Here is a 24,478-nt window from a genome sequence, read left to right as displayed (position 1 = left end):
TAGCATATGGCTCCTAAATTTTCCGACGTTTTGAAACAACTTTCGCGAGGCAACTTGGTCTTGAAACAACTTCTGATATCTAACTGAATCTCCCGCAAAAAGGCATGTTTGGCTAGAAAATTTTTGCATGGCCAACAATAAAATTATTTTTTATTTAGAGTTCCAAATCAGTTACGTCTGCACTAACAGCTGTTTTTGTTCGGTTGTTGGGCTGCTGTTTAACGACGCTCAAGGGTTGTAAATAAATGGCTTTTATATGAATAGAGTACTGTCAAGGTAAAACAAATAATTGGGAACAGTTTTGACCTTGAGCTGATGAGCACTATCAGAATTGAAAACATAAGCGTTATTAACCAACAATACATTTGCAATGAAGAGTACTTTTAAGTGTACATTCAACAATGTTTTATATTAGTTTTTTGCTATCAAATAGTATTTTTAACATTGTTTGATTGATCAATGATTTGTTGCTCTTCCCTGCCTTAAATTAAACAAAACGCTAAATTAAATTAATTGCCGGTGATTTCACGCTTACAATACCAGAATTTAAGAATTCGAATAGTTAGAAATTTAGAGCTTTGATCGCAATATAGCTTGATATTTTAATTCCGTGGTATTTGATATAATTTCTGGTCAGCTTCCACTGGAATCAGCTCAACTATTGTTCTCTGCTAAATTGCTCTGTTTTTTAATTTGCTGGTCGAGCAATGTCAGTATTTCTTTTCTGTAGTTCAGCGACTCTTGCCAGTGGTTATAGTAAAGGCTGAATGGGTTTCTCCACAATGAAATTAAGTCAACAATGTCTTTGTTTTACTTATTATGAAAGCCACTTGTTGCGTGTTTTAGCGTAGGCTGATATTCGTATTTGTAAATTTTTGTAGCATATGGGTCCTAAAATTTCCGACTTTTCGAAACAACTTTCGCGAGGCAACTTTGTCGTAAAACAACTTCTGATATCTAACTGAATCTCCCGCAAAAAGGCATATTTGGTTAGACAATCTTTGCTTGGCCAAAAATATAATTATTTTTCACTTCCAAATCAGTTACGTCTGCACTAACAGCTGTTTTTGGTCGGTTGTTGGGCTGCTGTTTAACAACCCTCAAGGGTTGTAAATAAATGTCACTTATATGAATAGAGTACTGTCAAGGTAAAACAAGTAAGCAGGAACAACAGTTTTGACCTTGAGCTGATGAGCACTTTCAAAATTGAAAACAAAAGCGTTATTAATCAACAATGCATTTGCAATAAAAAATAAAAAATTTTCTTAAGCGTACATTCAACAATGTTTTATCTGGTTTTTTTGTCATCAAATTATTTTTTTAACATTATGTATGATTGAGCAATGATTTGTTGCTCTTCCCAACCTTGAATTAAACAAAACGGTAAATTGAAATTATTGTCCGTTATTTCACGCTTACAAAACCAGAATTTAAGAGTTCGAATAGTAAGAAGATTAAAAGTTTGATCACAGCATAGCGTGATCTTTTTGATTCCATGGTAACTGACATCATTTCCTGTCAGTTTTCACTGGAATCAGCTGAACTATTTTTCTCTGCTATATTCCTCTCAGTTTTTCAATCTGCTGATCGAGCAATGTCAGTATTTCTTTTTTGTAGTTCAGAGACTCTAGCCAGTGGTTCCAGTAAAGGCTGAATGACTTTCTCCACAATGAAAATAAGTCAACAATGTCTATTTGTTTTTACCTAATCTGAAAGCCACTTGTTGCGTGTTTTAGCGTGGGCTGATATTCGTATTTTTAACTTTTTTTAGCATATGGCTCCTAAATTTTCCGACGTTTTGAAACAACTTTCGCGAGGCAACTTGGTCTTGAAACAACTTCTGATATCTAACTGAATCTCCCGCAAAAAGGCATGTTTGGCTAGAAAATTTTTGCATGGCCAACAATAAAATTATTTTTTATTTAGAGTTCCAAATCAGTTACGTCTGCACTAACAGCTGTTTTTGTTCGGTTGTTGGGCTGCTGTTTAACGACGCTCAAGGGTTGTAAATAAATGGCTTTTATATGAATAGAGTACTGTCAAGGTAAAACAAATAATTGGGAACAGTTTTGACCTTGAGTTGATGAGCACTATCAGAATTGAAAACATAAGCGTTATTAACCAACAATACATTTGCAATGAAGAGTACTTTTAAGTGTACATTCAACAATGTTTTTTATTAGTTTTTTGCTATCAAATAGTATTTTTAACATTGTTTGATTGATCAATGATTTGTTGCTCTTCCCTGCCTTAAATTAAACAAAACGCTAAATTGAAATAATTGTCGGTTATTTCACGCTTACAATACCAGAATTTAAGAATTCGAATAGTTAGAAATTTAGAGCTTTGATCGCAATATAGCGTGATCTTTTTAATTCCATGGTAATTGACATAAGTTCTCGTCAGCTTCCACTGGAATCAGCTCAACTATTGTTCTCTGCTATATTCCTCTGTTTTTTTATTTGCTGGTCGAGCAATGTCAGTTTTTCTTTTCTGTAGTTCAGCGACTCTTGCCAGTGGTTACAGTAAAGGCTGAATGGCTTTCTCCACAATGAAATTATGTCAACAATGTCTTTGTTTTACCTATTATGAAAGCCACTTGTTGCGTGTTTTAGCTTGGACTGATATTCATATTTGTAACTTTTTGTACCGTATGGCTCCTAAAATTTCCGACTTTTCGAAACAACTTTCGCGAGGCAATTTTGTCGTGAAACAAATTCTGATATCTGACTGAATCTCCCACAAAAAAGCGTGTTTGGCTAGAAAAACTTTGCTTGGCCAAAAATAAAATTATTTTTCACTTCCAAATCAGTTACGTCTGCACTAACAGCTGTTTTTGGTCGGTTGTTGGACTGCTGTTTAACAACCCTCAAGGGTTGTAAATAAATGTCACTTATATAAATAGAGTACTGTCAAGGTAAAACAAGTAAGCAGGAACAACAGTTTTGACCTTGAGCTGATGAGCACTTTCAAAATTGAAAACAAAAGCGTTAATAATCAACAATGCATTTGCAATAAAAAATAAAAAATTTTCTTAAGCGTACATTCAACAATGTTTTATATGGTTTTTTTGTCATCAATTTATTTTTTAACATTATGTCTGATTGAGCAATGTTTTGTTGCTCTTCCCAACCTTGAATTAAACAAAACGGTAAATTGAAGTAATTGTCCGTTATTTCACGCTTACAAAACCAGAATTTAAGAATTCGGATAGTTAGAAGATTAAAACTTTGATCGCAGCATAGAGTGATCTTTTTGATTCCATGGTAACTGACATCATTTCCTGTCAGCTTTCACTGGAATCAGCTGAACTATTGTTCTCTGCTATATTCCTCTCCGTTTTTTAATTTGCTGATCGAGCAATGTCAGTATTTCTTTTCTGTAATTCAGCGACTCTTGCCAGTGGTTACAGTAAAGGCTGAATGGCTTTCTCCACAATGAAAATAAGTCAACAATGTCTATTAGTTTTATTTAATCTGAAAGCCATTTGTTGCGTGGTTTTAGCTTGGGCTGATATTCGTATTGGTAACTTTTTGTCCCATATGGCTCCTAAAATTTCCGACTTTTCGAAACAACTTTCGCGAAGCACTTTGGTCGTGAAACAACTTCTGATATCTAACTGAATCTCCCGCAAAAAAGCTTGTTTGGCCAGAAAAACTTTGCATGGCCAACAATAAAATTATTTTTCGTTTAGAGTTCCAAATCAGCTACGTCTGCACTAACAGCTGTTTTTGGTCAGTTGTTGAGCTGCTGTTTAACAACGCTCAAAATTTTTCACTTGTTCCTCTTTAAAGGGTTGGCTGCTCCGAGTATTATCCGTAGCCTTGTTGCATGAACTGACTGACAATTCTTTCCCACACACCTCAAAGGTTCGGCGAAGCAAGTTGGCTTAAAGACCATTTGATTCCTTTATGGCTACTTTGTCATTTGGTTTTGAGACAGAGCCTTGAAATTGGTTGATACTCGGCAAGGTTTTTCCCGACAAAAGTCTTCGGCTCGCCTCTTCGGGCATTAAACGGATGAACTACATCCAGACATTCACTTGCGTTTTGTAGGCAATGCTCGAGTACCTAAAGGATCTTTTTCACTTCATGTGACCCAAAGTAGCGGGCTCCTGTATTCGTAAAAGGACGAACGCTAGATGCATGTTGATATGAGGGGAGATCATGCATCTGCGGCGCCTAAACGATCGCTTTTCTACACTGCGTGCAGTTTTTCTTCACAAAATGCAGTGTTTCGCCAAAATCAGTGATCCAATGATGCTTCGAATGTATTCAACTCTTTTGAGGTGAACACTTTTGTTTTGCCATTTGAGAAGTAGCTCAATTGCGCTAGGTGTACTGGATAATGATCTGGACAAAGGTTTTTGCTTTTGCTCGTAGCATACCATCGTCATCCATGAAATGAAGTAGGAAAGCGTGTTTGCTGCTTGGCTCTGCTGCTTTCCTTTTCCCTTTTTAATAGCCGCCCTCATCTTCTCAGCCGGCTATTATTGCGCTGGTATTTTTTACAATTCAAAGAATTTGAATTGTATTGGGGCGCTGTCTTTTTTTTTTTTTAAGATCTGTTCACACATTTTCATGATTTTTGAAGTCAAATTGGAGTGGTGATTTTGGTCACGCCGAAACAGGAAATGGAGCGAAAAAGCGAGTGGTTTTGCGGCGTGAATTTTTTTCGCTCTAATTTTAAAGTAGAGTGAGAAAACGGTGTTTGAACAAAAATTCGGTTTCTCGGTAGTGGTTTTTTGTTCACATGCGGCAATTTCACTCTGATTTTTACTGTTTTTTCAATTTTTGGATCGGATTTTTTTCTAAATAGTTTTCCCAATCCATTCACAGCTCATTCTGGACCTAGTTTTTTGTTGGAATCAAAATTACATATCTCACTAGTGGTTTTTTGTTCTCCATAGCAGCATTTTGACATTGATTTTCTGTTTTTTTTTTGTTTTTTTCACCTGATTTTTTAGAAATGGTTTTCCCAATTCACTCATTGTCCCTTCTAGGTCTAGTTGTTTGTTAAGTCAATGAAAATTCTTTGAATTGTGCGTCAGGACTTGTCCTGCTTTGTTTTTTTACTTCGTCAAACTTTTTTTCGCTTTATCATTTTGCCGCTTTTTCGACATTTTGCCTGAAATCTTTTTGACTTCTCTAGGCTAGTTTCTCTCTTCTCTCATTCTGCTAAAAGTGAATTTGAACATCAGTTGCTAAGCAAAGCAATTCAAAATGAACAGAGTCGGTATTAAAATTGAAGTCAGAAATAGAAACGGGATAAACCCATAAAGCCCAAGTTTAGATGCCCGCTATTTGAACGTCGTTCCTATAAGTCTTAGTTACCACCTCTAATGCTTATTGGTGTTGATAGTAGCCCCTGTAGCCTATCTCTAAGAAACAGAATTATGTTCAACTACGAAATGCCATCAAAATAATTTGGACTTAAAACATATTTTTGTACAAAAATCTTTTTTTTTTCAATATATTCTATTCGTTCAATCCCAATCATGCTTATTGGAATCAACGGCGGCTATCTTCCGGCAATCTGCCGGGTATGTTTTTTTTAGCTTTTACTCACTCCGCAAATACTTCTCGTTGGACTATTTTCCAACTATTCTCCTCTGATGTCTATGAAATCGCTATGAGGTCTTAAATATGCAAATATGGTAATGATCGTCTTAGTTCCTCATCGAGCTCAAATGCTTTTAGGAGCCAACTTGGACGGGAGATTTACTCGTTGGATCCAACTTCATCGCAGTTGATTCCACGCTTAACAAAATCTGGAAGTATTTTTTTAAAACCTGCATTCGTCCCCAGTAGCAAATCCAATCGCTTGATGACTTTCGTCCACAGTAGACAAAAGATTACAGCACACAGGTTGGCTTCAGGACCGCACTGTTTTTCGCTTCATCGATTGAAGCGCACTGGTTGAATCCTACCACATGTGTTTCTTGAGAGTGAATGGTTTGTTCCTTTGTATAGCACTCCTCTGTCTGTAACGTTTCCGGATCTAAATTTAATTGGCTGTAGGCGTACTTCAAATCCAGTGTGGAAAAGTGCTGTTTCATTTGATGCATTTGCGTTAATGTTTTGTTGAATAGTGACTACTAAATTTTCAATATTAGGCATCTGGTATTTGTTTTTAAGAAATGATTTGTTCAGAATTTTGGAACACAAAGCTAGTTTTACTGTTTTATCTCGTTTAACTGTAATAACTGGAGATATAAAATTTTTTATCAGAACAACTATTGAGTTTTATAATGCGTTGTTTTTTCATCTATTAGTTTTTGAAGCTCAGTGTTTGCTAATGAATGAAGGTTAATTGGTGCTGGTTTATCTTTCTGATGAGTTGGATTGAAATTGTTTGATTTTTTCAAAATGTTGGTTTGACAGTGTGTTTGAACGATTCACCAATGCGGGAGATGAGACCTGGAAAGTCAAGCGCTATTTTTTGTTTAATTGGACATTGATTTTGAATGATATTTAGTATTTTTCTTGACCGATTTACAGAGTCCGAGATGAAGAAACAGATCACGTTCAGTGATTGGCCGGTGTGCGTCTTCTACGACTGTTACTTAAACCTTAGCCAACCGGTCTCTGCTTTTTACTGTAGTGTTAATGACACCAACTATCTTGATTATTTCATCAGAGAATGGTTTTAAATCTTGCAATCCCGACGACTTTCTCTGGTAGCTATCTTTGTTACTCAGAACCACTGCATTTGCTAAACTTTTTATGGATGATTGTACAGACGTTGCCAGAATCCACTAGCGCTGTAGTCTCCATGTTCTTGCTTTAGTCTCAAGTGTACTTGCACATTGACTGCTTCTCTCAGATTTTGGTCGTTTGTGATGACTGCTACGCAATTGTCATCGAGTTAATTGTTATCAGAGTCATTGTTAGCGTCGTAAAAATTATGTTTTTAGCATATTGTCTATTTGATTAACTTGTTCGTCTACTGTCAAAGATGTCCCAATTGTGGCGGCTTCTGATGTTATATCTTCTACGTTATTAACTCTGGGTTCTGGTTTATGGGTTCGTTGGTTTAAGGCAAACCTTTGCTAAATTATTATTAATACCGCTGTTTTTGCAGGTCTTTCCTCGTGCTGGGCAGCTTTGACGATGACTAGAAGACCAAGTATAACCACAGTTTGGGCAGAGAGGTGATTTTAAAGTTGTTTGTGTTTGCCTGGGATTGTTCCTATGATTTTTTAACGTTGTTAACTGAGGGATCTGATTTTAATACTGTGTGTGCAGGAGTTCCCGAAATATTAAGTTTGTTTGGCGTACCCATTCTACATTAATTGCCAGTTCTAGCGCCTTCTGAGGGGTTCGTGTTTCTTTCAGGAGTTTGCGTTTGATTTCTCCGTCGTGCATATTTGCAACGAAATCATCTTGAATAACTGATTCTTCGTAGCTGCCATGGTCCCATTTAGAGACAATTCCAGCAGACATCCGTAAAACCTTTCCACCAGTTCCCCTTTTAGTTGCTTTTGGTCAGAGAAGTGTAACGGTCGAAAGTTATATTTCTTTTTTTTGTAAAGACGTTGTCAAGGATGTCCCACAAATCCTTTGTTTTTATTTTGTCTATCTGAACGATAGGTTCTTGGGAGCCAAAAATCCGTCGGCCTTCTGTGCCTAGACTGAGATAGACAATGGAGAAAGCCTTGCTGTCGCAGAATTGACATAGTCTTTCACCACATAGAATTACTGCAGCCTCTATCTTTTGACATTTGTTGAGCCATATATTCTTTAATTTTTCTTTTCTGCTCCTACGATCGCGTTCACTTTGAGCAGTACTATTTTTGAAGTCTTACTCATAGATGGGTTTGGGAGGTAGTATTAATTTTTCGGAAGGTGCTTCGCGTAGGATGTCTATCGAAATTCCTTCTAGCTAAAATTGCCAATTTTAGGATAAATTTCCTTCTCTCCTATCGTAATGAAGGTCCCAAGGTGGGTCGTTGCCAGAAAGGTTCAATTCCGGTTACAGCGCGTTCTTTAGTTGCTGACTGAGCCATGTGATACCTCAGTATATAGTTTTGCTATTGTATTGCTAACATTGCCTGTACTAAGTGAGTTGGATTCGCGGCACGAATCCTTAATCGAATCTAGGACTTGAATTCTCAGAATATCCAATGAGAGATGGAAACCTAACACAGTTCCACTTTGAGAATCTAGCTTGGAAAACTGCTAATTTTCCTCTTGCAAATTACTTTGGACTCAAAACTAGAGAGTTAGAAGAGCAGCTGAATAGATTAATGTTATGAGAAGAATGAAATTAAGTGAAAGTGATGAAAGTGGGTGGTATGAACAAACTGAATAAACTTTTTTTTAGATGGAGTGAAAATATCATTAAGTGAAATAGTGGAAGTCATGAATTTATCATATCTGATAGGCCAAGGTTAATAGTATTTAGTACATAATTGATTGCTGTTTCACACACTGGTGTCATCTTCTTCATCAGATGACGAACAACCTCAACCAGCAGCCTCAAGGAAAACCACAATAAAGTGAATTAAACCACCAGAGCTTGAATCACAACAAAATTCACTACGTGGTTTTCATTTTGTGAAAACAACCTCATTGCTTAAAGAAGACCGATCAAACCCTTATTTAGCTGACCAACTTAGACGTTCGGGTATTCCAGTACGGCGGAATTCAAGAGCTAGATCGGAGCAAGAAAAACGAAAAGCAATCAAGGCACCAGTGCAATTGGCGAAGCAATCAAATACACAAAGTAGAGAGACAAAATTAGATCAAGTAAGAGCTAGTATAGTAAAACATTCAGGGAAAAATCCCAGCAGTTCAGTAGACAGAACTATTACTAGATCACAAACAAAATTTTTATCTCCAGGTCCATCACATCAAAATTTAAATCACGTTAGTCAAGAAATAAATGCAACATACCTCATTTCCCCATCAGATATCTTACCAGCTCCACACTATTTTGCACACTGTTTATCAACAGACCTTGCAATGACAAAAGGCCTAGCCAGACAATCAAATGTTGATGCCCTGAAATACCAAATTACTACAACTTCAACTATCCACCAGAAATTGGCTGTTTTAATATACTTTGACCCCCCATTTCAACCGCTATGTGTTCAAGATAGTTACCAAAAACACTCTAAGGCAAGCCTACATATAAATCAATCAGTGCTAGTAGGCGTCTCTGAGCTCAGAGAAGTAGTCATAACTGAAAGAATTATACACTTCAGCCTTCCAAAACTCACCAGCAGCTACGATAATTTTAACTTCAACATATTTTTCAATGACAAGTCTTAACTTATATGACAAGTCTTTGACCCTCTACCCATCACCATTTATTTCCATCAGCAAGTACCCACTACAGTCCAGCAGTAGCCCCCTCCTGGCCCGAAAAGCACAAGTCCGAGCAACATGGCTGTAAACCCCAAAAGTTGCCAAAAAAACTGAAAAAATTTGACCTCAAAATCCAGTTTTTTTGATATATCTCAAGAACCATTTATTCAAATCTAGATTAATCTGGTGTTCTGAAATTCTCTTGCCTAGTAGTAGCGATCCCAGCCATAATCGACCCATTCCAGACAGATCTTACCAAAAATAACAGTAATAATAATTTGTTTTCAAGTAAGTTAGCATTGCTGTACAAAACTTAGCTCAAAATTGACACTTTTAAAAATCCTAGGTTCAGACCACAAAAACAGTAATGAATCTGCCATGATTGCTCCAATGACTCTAAATGTTTGCGCTGCAGGATTTTTACAGCAGACGAGTTATTTTGTAAATTTTGAAGCGATTTGAAGCATTTTAAAAATAGAGTGACTGCGAACACTCTTCGAATGAGCTCGAATTCACCAAAAAAGGTTAATTAAAATTTTTCAATTGGCCCATTTTATTGCTTTAGACTGTTGTTCTGCTCAGGTTTGACATCACAGTGCCCAAAAGTTCTGTCAAAAGTCAACAATTTCAAAAGTCAACAATTGTTGAGTAATTACAAAAATAACTAACCCTACCAAAGTGCGTTAAAATTGATCGAATTGTAATGTAAATTATACATGCCAAAATCTGTCCCAGATGCCTCCCACAGCTAATCCAACTGTCGCAACCTCCATCAACCATTATAACCCAATAATTCTAAATTTCTGTCGAAAAATGGCGAAAAACAAAAATTGAGCCTCAAATAAATTTTGCGGCTTCAAAAATTTTGTCATTTTATGTCCCTCCTGACCCGAATGATACCACCTATGCCCCCTACAGTATAACCACCCAATAGCCTTGTACTACCAGAAAAACCAGTCCCATAATGTTTTTTTATATTATGTCTGATTGATCGATGATGTGTTGCTCTTCCCAACCTTAAATTAAACAAAACGGTCAATTGATATAATTGTCGGTTATTTCACGCTTACAACACCAGAATTTAAGAATTCAAATAGTTAGCAGTTTAGAGCTTTGATTGCAGCATAGCGTGATCTTTTTGATTCCATGGTAATTGACATCATTTCCGGTCAGCTTCCACTGGAATCAGCCCAACTTTTGTTCTCTGCTATATTCCTCTCCGTTTTTTAATTTGCTGATCGAGCAATGTCAGTATTTCTTTTCTGTAATTCAGCGACTCTTGCCAGTGGTTACAGTAAAGGCTGAATGGCTTTCTCCACAATGAAAATAAGTCAACAATGTCTATTAGTTTTATTTAATCTGAAAGCCATTTGTTGCGTGGTTTTAGCTTGGGCTGATATTCGTATTGGTAACTTTTTGTCCCATATGGCTCCTAAAATTTCCGACTTTTCGAAACAACTTTCGCGAAGCACTTTGGTCGTGAAACAACTTCTGATATCTAACTGAATCTCCCGCAAAAAAGCTTGTTTGGCCAGAAAAACTTTGCATGGCCAACAATAAAATTATTTTTCATTTAGAGTTCCAAATCAGCTACGTCTGCACTAACAGCTGTTTTTGGTCAGTTGTTGAGCTGCTGTTTAACAACGCTCAAAATTTTTCACTTGTTCCTCTTTAAAGGGTTGGCTGCTCCGAGTATTATCCGTAGCCTTGTTGCATGAACTGACTGACAATTCTTTCCCACACACCTCAAAGGTTCGGCGAAGCAAGTTGGCTTAAAGACCATTTGATTCCTTTATGGCTACTTTGTCATTTGGTTTTGAGACAGAGCCTTGAAATTGGTTGATACTCGGCAAGGTTTTTCCCGACAAAAGTCTTCGGCTCGCCTCTTCGGGCATTAAACGGATGAACTACATCCAGACATTCACTTGCGTTTTGTAGGCAATGCTCGAGTACCTAAAGGATCTTTTTCACTTCATGTGACCCAAAGTAGCCGGCTCCTGTATTCGTAAAAGGACGAACGCTAGATGCATGTTGATATGAGGGGAGATCATGCATCTGCGGCGCCTAAACGATCGCTTTTCTACACTGCGTGCAGTTTTTCTTCACAAAATGCAGTGTTTCGCCAAAATCAGTGATCCAATGATGCTTCGAATGTATTCAACTCTTTTGAGGTGAACACTTTTGTTTTGCCATTTGAGAAGTAGCTCAATTGCGCTAGGTGTACTGGATAATGATCTGGACAAAGGTTTTTGCTTTTGCTCGTAGCATACCATCGTCATCCATGAAATGAAGTAGGAAAGCGTTTTTGCTGCTTGGCTCTGTTGCGTTCCTTTTCCCATTTTTTAATAGCTTTTACTCACTCCGCAAATATTTCTCGTTGGACTATTTTCCAACTATTCTCTGATGTCTATGAAATCGCTCTGAGGTCTTAAATATGCAAATATGGTAATGATCGTCTTAGTTCCTCATCGAGCTCAAATGCTTTTAGGAGCCAACTTGGACGGGAGATTTACTCGTTGGATCCAACTTCATCGCAGTTGATTCCACGCTTAACAAAATCTGGAAGTATTTTTTTAAAACCTGCATTCGTCCCCAGTAGCAAATCCAATCGCTTGATGACTTTCGTCCACAGTAGACAAAAGATTACAGCACACAGGTTGGCTTCAGGACCGCACTGTTTTTCGCTTCATCGATTGAAGCGCACTGGTTGAATCCTACCACATGTGTTTCTTGAGAGTGAATGGTTTGTTCCTTTGTATAGCACTCCTCTGTCTGTAACGTTTCCGGATCTAAATTTAATTGGCTGTAGGCGTACTTCAAATCCAGTGTGGAAAAGTGCTGTTTCATTTGATGCATTTGAGTTAATGTTTTGTTGAATAGTGACTACTAAATTTTCAATATTAGGCATCTGGTATTTATTTTTAAGAAGTGATTTGTTCAGAATTTTGGAACACAAAGCTAGTTTTACTGTTTTATCTCGTTTAACTTTAATAACTGGAGATATAAAATTTTTTATCAGAACAACTATTGAGTTTTATAATGCGTTGTTTTTTCATCTATTAGTTTTTGAAGCTCAGTGTTTGCTAATGAATGAAGGTTAATTGGTGCTGGTTTATCTTTCTGATGAGTTGGATTGAAAATGTTTGATTTTTTCAAAATGTTGATTTGACAGTGTGTTTGAACGATTCACCAATGCGGGAGATGAGACCTGGAAAGTCAAGCGCTATTTTTTGTTTAATTGGACATTGATTTTGAATGATATTTAGTATTTTTCTTGACCGATTTACAGAGTCCGGGATGAAGAAACAGATCACGTTCAGTGATTGGCCGGTGTGCGTCTTCTACGACTGTTACTTAAACCTTAGCCAACCGGTCTCTGCTTTTTACTGTAGTGTTAATGACACCAACTATCTTGATTATGTCATTAGAGAATGGTTTTAAATCTTGCAATCCCGACGACTTTCTCTGGTAGCTATCTTTGTTACTCAGAACCACTGCATTTGCTAAACTTTTTATGGATGATTGTACAGACGTTGCCAGAATCCACTAGCGCTTTAGCCTCCATGTTCTTGCTTTAGTCTCAAGTGTACTTGCACATTGACTGCTTCTCTCAGATTTTGGTCGTTTGTGATGACTGCTACGCAATTGTCATCGAGTTAATTGTTATCAGAGTCATTGTTAGCGTCGTAAAAATTATGTTTTTAGCATATTGTCTATTTGATTAACTTGTTCGTCTACTGTCAAAGATGTCCCAATTGTGGCGGCTTCTGATGTTATATCTTCTACGTTATTAACTCTGGGTTCTGGTTTATGGGTTCTTTGGTTTAAGGCAAACCTTTGCAAAATTATTATTAATACCGCTGTTTTTGCAGGTCTTTCCTCGTGCTGGGCAGCTTTGACGATGACTAGAAGACCAAGTATAACCACTGTTTGGGCAGAGAGGTGATTTTAAATTTGTTTGTGTTTGCCTGGGATTGTTCTTATGATTTTTTAACGTTGTTAACTGAGGGATCTTATTTTAATACTGTGTGTGCAGGAGTTCCCGAAATATTAAGTTTGTTTGGCGTACCCATTTCTACATTAATTGCCAGTTCTAGCGCCTTCTGAGGGGTTCGTGTTTCTTTCAGGAGTTTGCGTTTGATTTCTCCGTCGTGCATATTTGCAACGAAATCATCTTGAATAACTGATTCTTCGTAGCTGCCATGGTCCCATTTAGAGACAATTCCAGCAGACATCCGTAAAACCTTTCCACCAGTTCCCCTTTTAGTTGCTTTTGGTCAGAGAAGTGTAACGGTCGAAAGTTATATTTCTTTTTTTTGTAAAGACGTTGTCAAGGATGTCCCACAAATCCTTTGTTTTTATTTTGTCTATCTGAACGGTAGGTTCTTGGGAGCCAAAAATCCGTCGGCCTTCTGTGCCTAGACTGAGATAGACAATGGAGAAAGCCTTGCTGTCGCAGAATTGACATGGTCTTTCACCACATAGAATTACTGCAGCCTCTATCTTTTGACTTTTGTTGAGCCATATATTCTTTAATTTTTCTTTTCTGCTCCTACGATCGAGTTGAGCAGTACTATTTTTGAAGTCTTACTCATAGATGGGTTTGGGAGGTAGTATTAATTTTTCGGGTGGTGCTTCGCGTAGGATGTCTACCAAAATTCCTTCTAGCCAAAATTGCCAATTTTAGGATAAATTTCCTTCTCTCCCATCGTAATGAAGGTCCCAAGGTAGGTCGTTGCCGGAAAGGTTCAATTCCGGTTACAGCGCGTTCTTTAGTTGCTGACTGAGCCATGTGATACCTCAGTATATAGTTTTGCTTTTGTATTGCTAACATTGCCTGTACTAAGTGAGTTGGATTCGCGGCACGAATCCTTAATCGAATCTAGGACTTGATTCTCAGAATATCCAATGAGAGACGGAAACCTAACACGGTTCCACTTTGAGAATCTAGCTTGGAAAACTGCTAATTTTCCTCTTGCAAATTACTTTGGACTCAAAACTAGAGAGTTAGAAGAGCAACTGAATAGATTAATGTTATGGCAAGAATGAAATTAAGTTAAAGTGATGAAAGTGGGTGGTTTGAACAAACTGAACAAACTTTTTTAAGATGGAGTTAAAATATCATTATGTGAAATAGTGGAAGTCATAAATTTATCATATCTGATAGGCCAAGGTTAATAATATTTAGTACATAATTGATTGCTGTTTCACACACTGGTATCATCTTCTTCATCAGATGACGAACAACCTCAACCAGCAGCCTCAAGGAAAACCACAATAAAGTGCTTTAAACCACCAGAGCGTGAATCACAACAAAATTCACTACGTGGTTTTCATTTTGTGAAAACAACCTCATTGCTTACAGAAGACCGATCAAACGCTTATTTAGCTGACCAAATTAGACGCTCGGGTATTCCAGTACGGCGGAATTCAAGAGCTAGATCGGAGCAAGAAAAACGAAAAGCAATCAAGGCACCAGTGCAATTGGCGAAGCAATCAAATACACAAAGTAGAGAGACAAAATTAGATCAAGTAAGAGCTAGTATAGTAAAACATTCAGGGAAAAATTCCAGCAGTTGAGTAGACAGAACTGTTACTAGATCACAAACAAAATTTTTATCTCCAGGTCCATCACATCAAAATTTAAATCACGTTAGTCAAGAAATAAATGCAACATATCTCATTTCCCCATCAGATATCTTACCAGCTCCACACTATTTTGCACACTGTTTATCAACAGACCTTGCAATGACAAAAGGCCTAGCCAGACAATCAAATGTTGATGCCCTGAAATACCAAATTACTACAACTTCAACTATCCACCAAAAATTGGCTCAGTTTCAATATACTTTGACCCCCCATTTCAACCGCTATGTGTTCAACATAGTTACCAAAAACAGATTCTAAGGCAAGCCGACATATAAATCAATCAGTGCTAGTAGGCGTCTCTGAGCTCAGAGAAGTAGTCATAACTGAATGAATCATACACTTAAGCCTTCCAAAACTCGTCAGCAGCTACGATAATTTTAACTTCAACATATTTTTTAATGACAAGTCTTAACATATATGACAAGTCTTTGACCCTCTACCCATCACCATTTATTTCCATCAGCAAGTACCCAATACAGTCCAGAAGTAGCCCCCTCCTGGCCCCAAATGCACAAGTCCGAGCAACATGGCTGTAAACCCCAAAAGTTGCCAAAAAAACTGAAAAAATTTGACCTCAAAATCCAGTTTTTTTTAATATATCTCAAGAACCATTTATTGAAATCTAGATTAATCTGGTTTTCTGAAATTCTCTTGCCTAGTAGTAGCGATTCCAGCCATAATCGACCCATTCCAGACAGATCTTACCAAAAATAACAGTAATAATAAATTGTTTTCAAGTAAGTTAGCATTGCTGTACAAAACTGAGCTCAAAATTGACACTTTTAAAAATCCTAGGTTCAGACCACAAAAACAGTAATGAATCTGCCATGAGCGCTCCTATGACTCTAAATGTTTGCGCTGCAGGATTTTTACAGCAGACGAGTTATTTTGTAAATTTTGAAGCGATTTGAAGCATTTTAAAAATAGAGTGACTGCGAACACCCTTAAATTTGACACTTTTCGAATGAGCTCGAATCCACCAAAAAGGTTAATTAAAATTTTTCAATTGGCCCATTTTATTGCTTTAGACCGTTGTTCTGCTCAGGTTTGATTTATTTTAACATTATGTCTGATTGAGCAATGTTTTGTTGCTCTTCCCAACCTTGAATTAAACAAAACGGTAAATTGAAGTAATTGTCCGTTATTTCACGCTTACAAAACCAGAATTTAAGAATTCGGATAGTTAGAAGATTAAAACTTTGATCGCAGCATAGCGTGATCTTTTTGATTCCATGGTAATTGACATCATTTCCGGTCAGCTTCCACTGGAATCAGCCCAACTTTTGTTCTCTGTGATATTTTTCTCTCCGTTTTTTAATTTGCTGATCGAGCAATGTCAGTATTTCTTTTCTGTAATTCAGCGACTCTTGCCAGTGGTTACAGTAAAGGCTGAATGGCTTTCTCCACAATGAAAATAAGTCAACAATGTCTATTAGTTTTATTTAATCTGAAAGCGATTTGTTGCGTGGTTTTAGCTTGGGCTGATATTCGTATTGGTAACTTTTTGTCCCATATGGCTCCTAAAATTTCCGACTAAAATTTTAATTTTAATACCAGAAATTTTAATTTCTGACGGAAATTAACCATATCATCAGTGCCTTCACATATATGGTTCTCAGAATACGGTGCAGATACACTCCCAGCCCCCTAGTGCAGATATAGGCTGAGAAAAGACTGTCAAAGTGCCAAAATTCACGAAAAGTTATGTGAACTTCTTGAAAAAAAAAGATCAAAAATGCATTTTAAAACCTGAATTTGCCCAATAAAGTTACAGATTTAGTTATCCCTACATATGAGCAGTTCAACCATAGCCATTTGACCCATTATTTTTAAGTTTAACATAGCAAATTAGCCAGTAACCTATCCCCTACCTGAGCCTTTCCAAAGAACCCAGGTTCCTTGCAGCAAAAACAATTTAACTCGAGATATATTAGTTGAAACAAATTAAAATTTTGCGCTGCAGGGTTTCTAAAACCGACAATGCGATTGATTATTTTTGAGCTTGATCTGAGCAGATTAAAAATCGAGTGACGGCGAGCACCCTGATTATGGATTTTCGAGCTTTCACAAATATGTTCATAAAGTCCAGAATAATGGACCCTGAAATTTTTAGCTTAAAGCATCCATATGATCAACCTCTACACGCCCATAATAAACGTTTTGAACATTGTTTAGAAAAATGTTGAAACAATAGCAAAATACTGTAGCCTACCAAAGTATCTTGTTTTGATACGAAGTAGAGCCTGATTTTGACCAGAAAAAAAGTACAGAATAGCCGATTCATGAGCTCATCCATTATTCAGTCTCTCTAGTAGTTGTTGGAATCTAATGAACGCCTTCAATCGATCCGAAATGCTAAAATGTTGAAAAAATAAGAGATGCACTTATTTGACCAAATTGAACGAAAAATTTCGATAGAAAAACAATATCCTGACCTCAATTCATGAACCAAACTGCACCAATACTATCTTGAAAGTCATAAAAATGAAAAATGCTCCTTTAATAACTATAGACAGCACTTCTAGCCGATAGCAGCTGATTGAGGCCACTAGAGCATCGCCAGACCAGTACATGTCTTCAAAAAGGTTGATTAGTGGAAAAATACACCAAAAAATAAGCATTTTGGATAGAAAAATCAATGTTTCGACCCAATACATAAATCCAAACCCTACAATTCAGCAATGCACATAAGTACAAAACCCAGAAAACACCATTTTAACAATCCATTGTTTATATTAGATGAACAGTGACGACATATTCAACCCCAAATTTGATGATTCAAAACTAGCCACGTTCACCAAAATAAACATAAATCTGTGCGAAATGTTTATTCCATGCCAAATGTTTTTGTGCTGCAGGGTTTGTTGAGCCGTTGAAGCGATCTGCAAATTTTGAGCCCTATTGGAGCAAATTAATATTCGAATGACGACGAGCACCCTGAAATGTCACATCTTTTCACATTTCAGAAATGCACAAAAGAATTGATCAAAAAACGTCAAAACACCTGATTAAAGAGCATAGTTATAGTTGTTCCCCGCTGATGTCTACCGATTAGGTCAAGCCAAAAGTTTTGATCGAAATTGAATGTAAACGAAAAAAAAATATTCATTTGTTCCACTTGACTTGATTTGCAAAAATGACCAAAAATGCTACAAAATCAAAAGTGCAATTCCTTATCAATTACCCTTTCAAACCCGTTCATATCACACACAACAGCTAACAGCCACAAGGACAAATGTCTAGATTCCTTAGAATTAAATAAAAGCAAGTATTTTGCAGGCAAAGTAGAAATAACGCTCAAAAATGAAAAAATTCGTTTTTATCAAAATTCTCGGTCTACCTCAGATACGTCATTATATAGCAGCGAACCTTTATAAAACCAACAATACATGCACACACACACACCTCTCTCAACAGTTCCACCAGTAAATATCAACTATTATTGCAGAAATGTAACTATAATAATGATCAATCAACTATAAATGAAACTACACTAAATGATGATAACAATGGAACCAAAATTACTCAACTTCCACCGGCCCTCTCTCACAGCTCTACTCCCGCTTGAACTCACTATAATTGTTGAGAAAGCAATGAATTAAAAAAATGAAGCAAAATGATCCACCATAAATTGTGATAATGGCAATAATTGGTCACAATATCCAAATAGTGCATAAGTCTCACAGTATTGTTTAGTTTGGGTTTCTGATCACTGAGGAAAATTTGACTTGCAATTTGCTGTGGTAATTTTAGAGAAAACTTGCGAGTCCTGAAACGCTCTAAAGTAAAAGTAATCCTGCAAAAAGTTGAAAACAGCAATCAAATTAGTTGACACATTGAAAGTAGATATAGTCAAACGTCAAATTTAATCTTCACGAAACATTACACATTAGCATAAGTAATGTCCACAAATGTTGCCACATCATTTGTAAACACACGAAACAAAGTTTAACATGAGTCTGCAAACACTCAACTAATTGCCACTTGTAATTACTAGTTAAAACCGCAAAATCTACACGCTAAAGTAGACAACCGAAATAAATCTGTCATTCACTTTAATGTAACCAATTAACATATTGCTGTTATAGGCCCGAACATACTGTTCCACAGTTCTGTTCAGTTTATGCTCGAAAGGCAGACAAACTGCCAAAGCCAGTAAAAGGCAATGAAAAGGGAAACCGAAAAAATTGATGCATATTGTTTTGTTAGACATTTTCCTTTCCCCTCGAGAAGGACCTTACATGCCAAATTGGAGGATGTTAAAGGAAAGAAGCTCCTAGTCTCGTTAAAAAGAGTAGTATGAACTAAAACTGATTATCCAGCAAAAACAGAGTGGATTAATTGCTTTGCACAGATACATTGCACTTACCCATAAAAAGCTTCACAGAAAGCTCAAATGTGGAAAAGTATTGCACGGATAAAATACAACAATGTAGTTCCCACTCGCACCAACGACAACATTACGAATGACAGCCACTCGGACAACGCAATTGAGGACAAGAAGAGAAATACTTAAGACTTCTCCGCAAGAGGCATAATTTTTTTTAATGGTGAGAGCAATCTCTAAGGTCTTCTACTGTCCAACCAGAAAACCTCTTCCTTTTGAATGGACCGATTTGATACATAAGACGAACAAGACAAAGCAGTTTGAAGCCTTGCGGAAAAGGCGCTTGGATTTCTTGAAATTCTGAAACAGTTCGACAAATATTAATTTTAAGCCTCATTTTCCCTCATTAAGTTCCCTTAACAAGTGCTCAAAATCATTAAAAATATTCAACCCATCAAACCAAACATTGCTTTAAACCAGTTCATTTATACTTGCCTCCTTTCAGTTTAGAGCCTTTTTTTAATGCCATTAACGTCGCTTCTTCCAGTGCTTTTTCAAACTTCTTCTCTCAATCTCAATTTTAACTTATGTCCTTAATTTTCCCATTCAGAATTAGCCCATCTTTACTGCCTCAACATTCCATAAACAGCCTTATTTCTTCTGCTGTCTTAACCGTAACCTCTATTCTCATTTCTCTGTACTTAAATCTTATCTCTTTTAAACTGTTTAATTGTCTTAACTTTAATGCTTTCGTTTAATTTTCTTTTCTAAGAAAACATAAATTGGGTGGCTCCAACAAAAACATGTGTATCACCTTATATCAGTGGTCATTATTTATGTTTTATAGAAAAATTGTAAAATCGAGTTCCTGCTCAAATTTTTTAAAGAAAATTTTCATAAAGTCCGGTAGTGTGAGGCCCCTATTTCGTGTCTCATAGGTATGTGATGATTTCCTTTAAAATATCCGTATAAAGTGCTATTGTTTACTTCATATTCAGACAGTTTTCAAGGCCACATCTAGCCCGTAATTCCATCTAGGCCTTTAACCTCTAATTTGTTTGTTTATTAAAAACAACCGCAGATTGACAGATTACTGATAAACTTATTACGTACCCAGGAGCCTCAATGTTTACCTTTTGAATTCCGTGAAGATAAATTAATGTAATTGATAAATAAAGTCCTGAGAAGTTATGTACTTGGTGGAGCATTTATGCTGATAAAATAGTTGCTAATACTGAATTTGTATATGTACTTAACAAACATCAAGAGACGTACAAAACCCGGAAATTGCCCAATTTGAAGATCAGTGAATATTTGCGAAGGGCCAATACAGCTTGAGATACAACTCTGTGGAACTTACGATCACCAGAACACCGGAAAACCAGCCTGACAATCAGTTGATAACATAGTCTTGAAATATTAGTAAAACTTCTTATTGTTTCTCTTGAAATATTCTTCATAGTTTCAGATATAATAATTAAAGATTGAACTGGAAAACTTTGTCCACATTCTAAGTTATTACAGACTGCCAAAGAGCTAATGTAAAGCCGTGAGAAGCTATTAAGTACAACGCAACCAGGGGATATACTACGCATATGAACCGCTCAATAAATGGCTATTACTAGCTAATTGCATTCAAATTATATCCGCTAAAATCGCACTATGAAACAGCCATAATAGGTCCTTGTAAAATGGCCACGATTCTAGTTAGTCACTCCTGATATTACTCTCCAAATTACCGAGATAAAAGTTACCTCTAAAAGTTAGTGCGTAACAATTAGTTTATAGAAACTCGGAACATAAATATATCAATGTGTGCACACAAAATTAATATGTCCGCCTCTGATTGTTCTTTATGTCAATGCCTTAAAAGAGAAAGCTCCATTTGACAAGTGATTTAGCGAACAGATTTTAGCCAAAACTAACTTGAAAGTGGTTACACACAACCCCTGGCAGTCTGTGAGTATGATAATTAAATATCTTGGAGGTCATCACCTCATTTTGCTAGCCAAAAGAAATCATTTTCTGAAAACAGCTATATTGGAAGAAATTAAAATTTCAAATGTTTGTCGAGTACTTTGAGGTTGCCAATGTCGCTTAGTTAAAATACCTGGGCTTGTATCTTGATTTTTGTCCATGTTCCGAAGGGAAGTGATACAAATTTTGAGAAAACTGGCAGCGAGAGTTAAAATTTTGAGATGCATTTACTTTTCATACCTGCAACGAGTACTTTTTAATCCCGAGGACTTTTTAATCCCGAGGAAAAGAACATTTTGAAAATTATATGCGTTTTTTGTTTGTAAAAACTCGGATACGGCCTCATACGTCAAGGCAAGTCAGGGAAGCTTTAATTTTCAGCACAGAGAAAAGAACAACCATTTAGTTAGTTTCACAAATAACGTCAGTAGAGACACTGATCTGTTCGGGCACCAGAATGCAATTTAGGCTCATCGAGTGGTCTTTTATTGAGGAGAGTTTATTTACCCATTCTACTCAGTACTTTAAGACTATAAGAAATCTCTACAGAAAAAAGAAAGTAAGAAATTTATAAGAAACAAAACTTAGCTCTCGAAGTAGTTAGTTGAAGTACTGCTGTCCTAATTTTTAATTAGCCGTTTGACTTGGCATTGCCTATTTAAGTTCATTTGCTAAAAGTTAATGTGTTGTTCGTTTCCACTACTTTTTTTCCATTATAGAATTCCTTACGATTAATATTCAAAGTATTCTCTCTGAGTTCTTTCCTTAGAGCGGGGCAACTCAACAAAAAAGAGGCTATCAAAGAGGGATAATTCAACAAAATTTGTTCTATTGAAAATTCATGGAGCTCAAAGAAATAAAGTAACTTACAGTTTATGTCATGGAAAAAATGTCCTTTTAGTGCCATAAATCTGATGCCTTCGTATGCAATAATTTGGCCAAACTTTCAGCAGTGTGTATCTGTAACCTCATGCTGATATATTTGAACTTTGTCGCCAATAATAATAGTTCAATTGTTACGTCAGCAGTTTGTCACTTTTTTGTTCAATCAAAGTCAGGGTAAATTAAAGCAGCAGCTATATTGTTTGGTTGTAATATAGTTTAAACACCAACTATTTAAAGCTGACAATAATACTCCTCTTGTTTGTCCTTCTACTAATTTGATTGTTTTTTGTTCTCAAAAACCCGATAAACAGGTAACGTCCGGGGTTATATCTCCTCGTGCAGATCTCTGTGTACTTTAGTAAGCTCTAAATGTATGGCTCATCACAGCTGCTGAAGAACGTTTGAGGATGCAGAAATTCTCAAAGTGCAATACTTTCACTTCCACTTTTGCTATCATCGCTTTACTCAAGCTGGCTACATCTAGAGGCGATCTACTCGCCGCCAGTCGTTGGGGGGGGGGGGGGGGTGGGGGGGGGTTATGGTTCTCCGATCATAATTTTTATATAAAATTGGAGAACAAATGATTAAAAACTTTATTGATCAACCTAAATTTGATTAAAATATTTTAATAAAAAAAAATAAAAATTTTGAAATAAATATCAAAATTAAAATTGATTGAATTAAAAATTGTTTAATGAAATTAAAATAAAAATTAATAACCCACTGAAAGAGAGTAATGTGCGAATTTCATTACAATTGCATTGTTTCGTTTTTCAATTTGTGAGGCTGATCGATCAATATCGGCGAGTTAAACCTTACACTTAATAACTAGCTCATTCACTTAAGATGACAAATGAAAGTTGTTGATGGATGCTAACTTTTCTTTCTTTCCGAAATGTTTTTTTATTTAAAAAAATATGCGGTAGGAAAAAGACGAAATTGTGGCCCACGACAGTTTACTTGTCACTAGATTAACGTAAGTCCGACTTTAAGCTCCCTGCTGTTGAAAGTTCCCCCAGAGCTGGTTTGGATGTCCAAACTAATAACCAAAAGTTGAACCACAAAAGGTTTTTTGGAAAATCGTCCAGTCTCGGTTAATGGTTTCTGTTTTCCTGCCTCTTACTATATACGTACCAAAAGCGTGCCAAAATTAATTGATTTTAATATCAAACGCTGTCAATTCGGGTTTACAAATGATTCCATTTTTTGTTCATTCATTCCGCACAATTCATTTCAGTGAAAATAATGAAAATAAACAAGAGCTGAGTTCACCCAGAGGAATAATAAACCACAATTCGGCAGCAATTTTCCGATAAATTTCAATTAAATTATTCAGAATATCGTAATCGGTTCCTCGGTTTTCATTACATAAACATGTGGATTTTCCTTTTTGTTTTCAGCTCACCTAAGAGGAACGTTGCTTAACAATGACGAATTCAACAACGTCCTTGGTCGAGCACGACTTGAGAATCTTGAAAGCAAGACAAGCGATTCAGCAGGAAAAACTAACAATGACAACTTAAATGACGAACCGTTTGCTTCCGACCTAAATTTCTTCAAAAATTCAGTCTCACCTAGACAAAGGCGATCATACTCTCTGTCGTTTGGTCACACCACACCTTCAACTTCGAGCAAATTGAGAAAGCAAGATGTCAATGAAAACGTGTATGTGGAAGCCGTTTACATGTTCGCAAAAGCACTTGGTTTGCCGGCTAATAAAAGCTATCTACTGAACGATAAACTGCAACTGCATAACTGCACTGCTGGGTCTGTTTTATTGGAAGAAGGGACTGTTAACTCCAGCATCGTGTTGGTTATGAATGGTCAGTTGGTTATAACAATGAAAAATAATGACAACGTGGATGTTACTATCTATACACCCGAGGTGGGTGAGATTGCAGGGACAATTCCGGTGCTAACTGGAGAACCAAATATGTTTTCACTCAAAGCGAAAACTGCCAGCAGAGTTGTGGTGTTGAGTAAACAGTACTTTTATGAGTAAGTAGGAAGCATTTATTAATTGCTCTCGAAGAGAAGCAATTATTGTAAACGTCTTTTTTATGCAATATTTTTGCTTGAACGTTTTTTGACTTTTCGAGTGACCTTTACGCCCTTGACTATCTCGTATTGCGTGATCTAAAGTTCTCTCTCATTCACAATTTCAACGATTTTAAATCTTAAAAGTGGTATATATTAAGCTCTGACGATGTATTTGAACCCCTCTAATGAATTTCGTCCCAATTTAGTCCCATTCAGCCTCCCTCCCCCCCCCCCCCCCGACTGAAGCAGACTGCAATTGATTAAAGCTCCCACTAGTCATTCGATAGCA

The 24,478-nt window shown here is 36.6% G+C and overlaps 1 protein-coding gene across 7 annotated transcripts in view; it reads left to right on the top strand.

Annotated features, from left to right (window-relative positions):
* Positions 1-24,478, top strand: part of LOC142343213 (patatin-like phospholipase domain-containing protein 7) — a 189,956-nt gene that overhangs the window by 102,745 nt on the left and 62,733 nt on the right. For all 7 annotated transcript variants that reach the window (XM_075394961.1, XM_075394958.1, XM_075394962.1 and 4 more), the window contains one exon: positions 23,550-24,147. In XM_075394961.1, the coding sequence (XP_075251076.1) occupies positions 23,550-24,147 (598 nt within the window). The remainder of the gene's footprint in view (positions 1-23,549; positions 24,148-24,478) is intronic.

Source organism: Convolutriloba macropyga, chromosome 7 (genome assembly GCF_964194025.1).
Source record: "Convolutriloba macropyga chromosome 7, txConMacr16.3, whole genome shotgun sequence".
Taxonomy (NCBI): Eukaryota; Metazoa; Xenacoelomorpha; order Acoela; family Convolutidae; genus Convolutriloba; species Convolutriloba macropyga.
The sequence above is the reverse complement of the archived record's forward strand: the minus strand, read 5'-3'. Positions and strand labels throughout refer to the sequence as shown.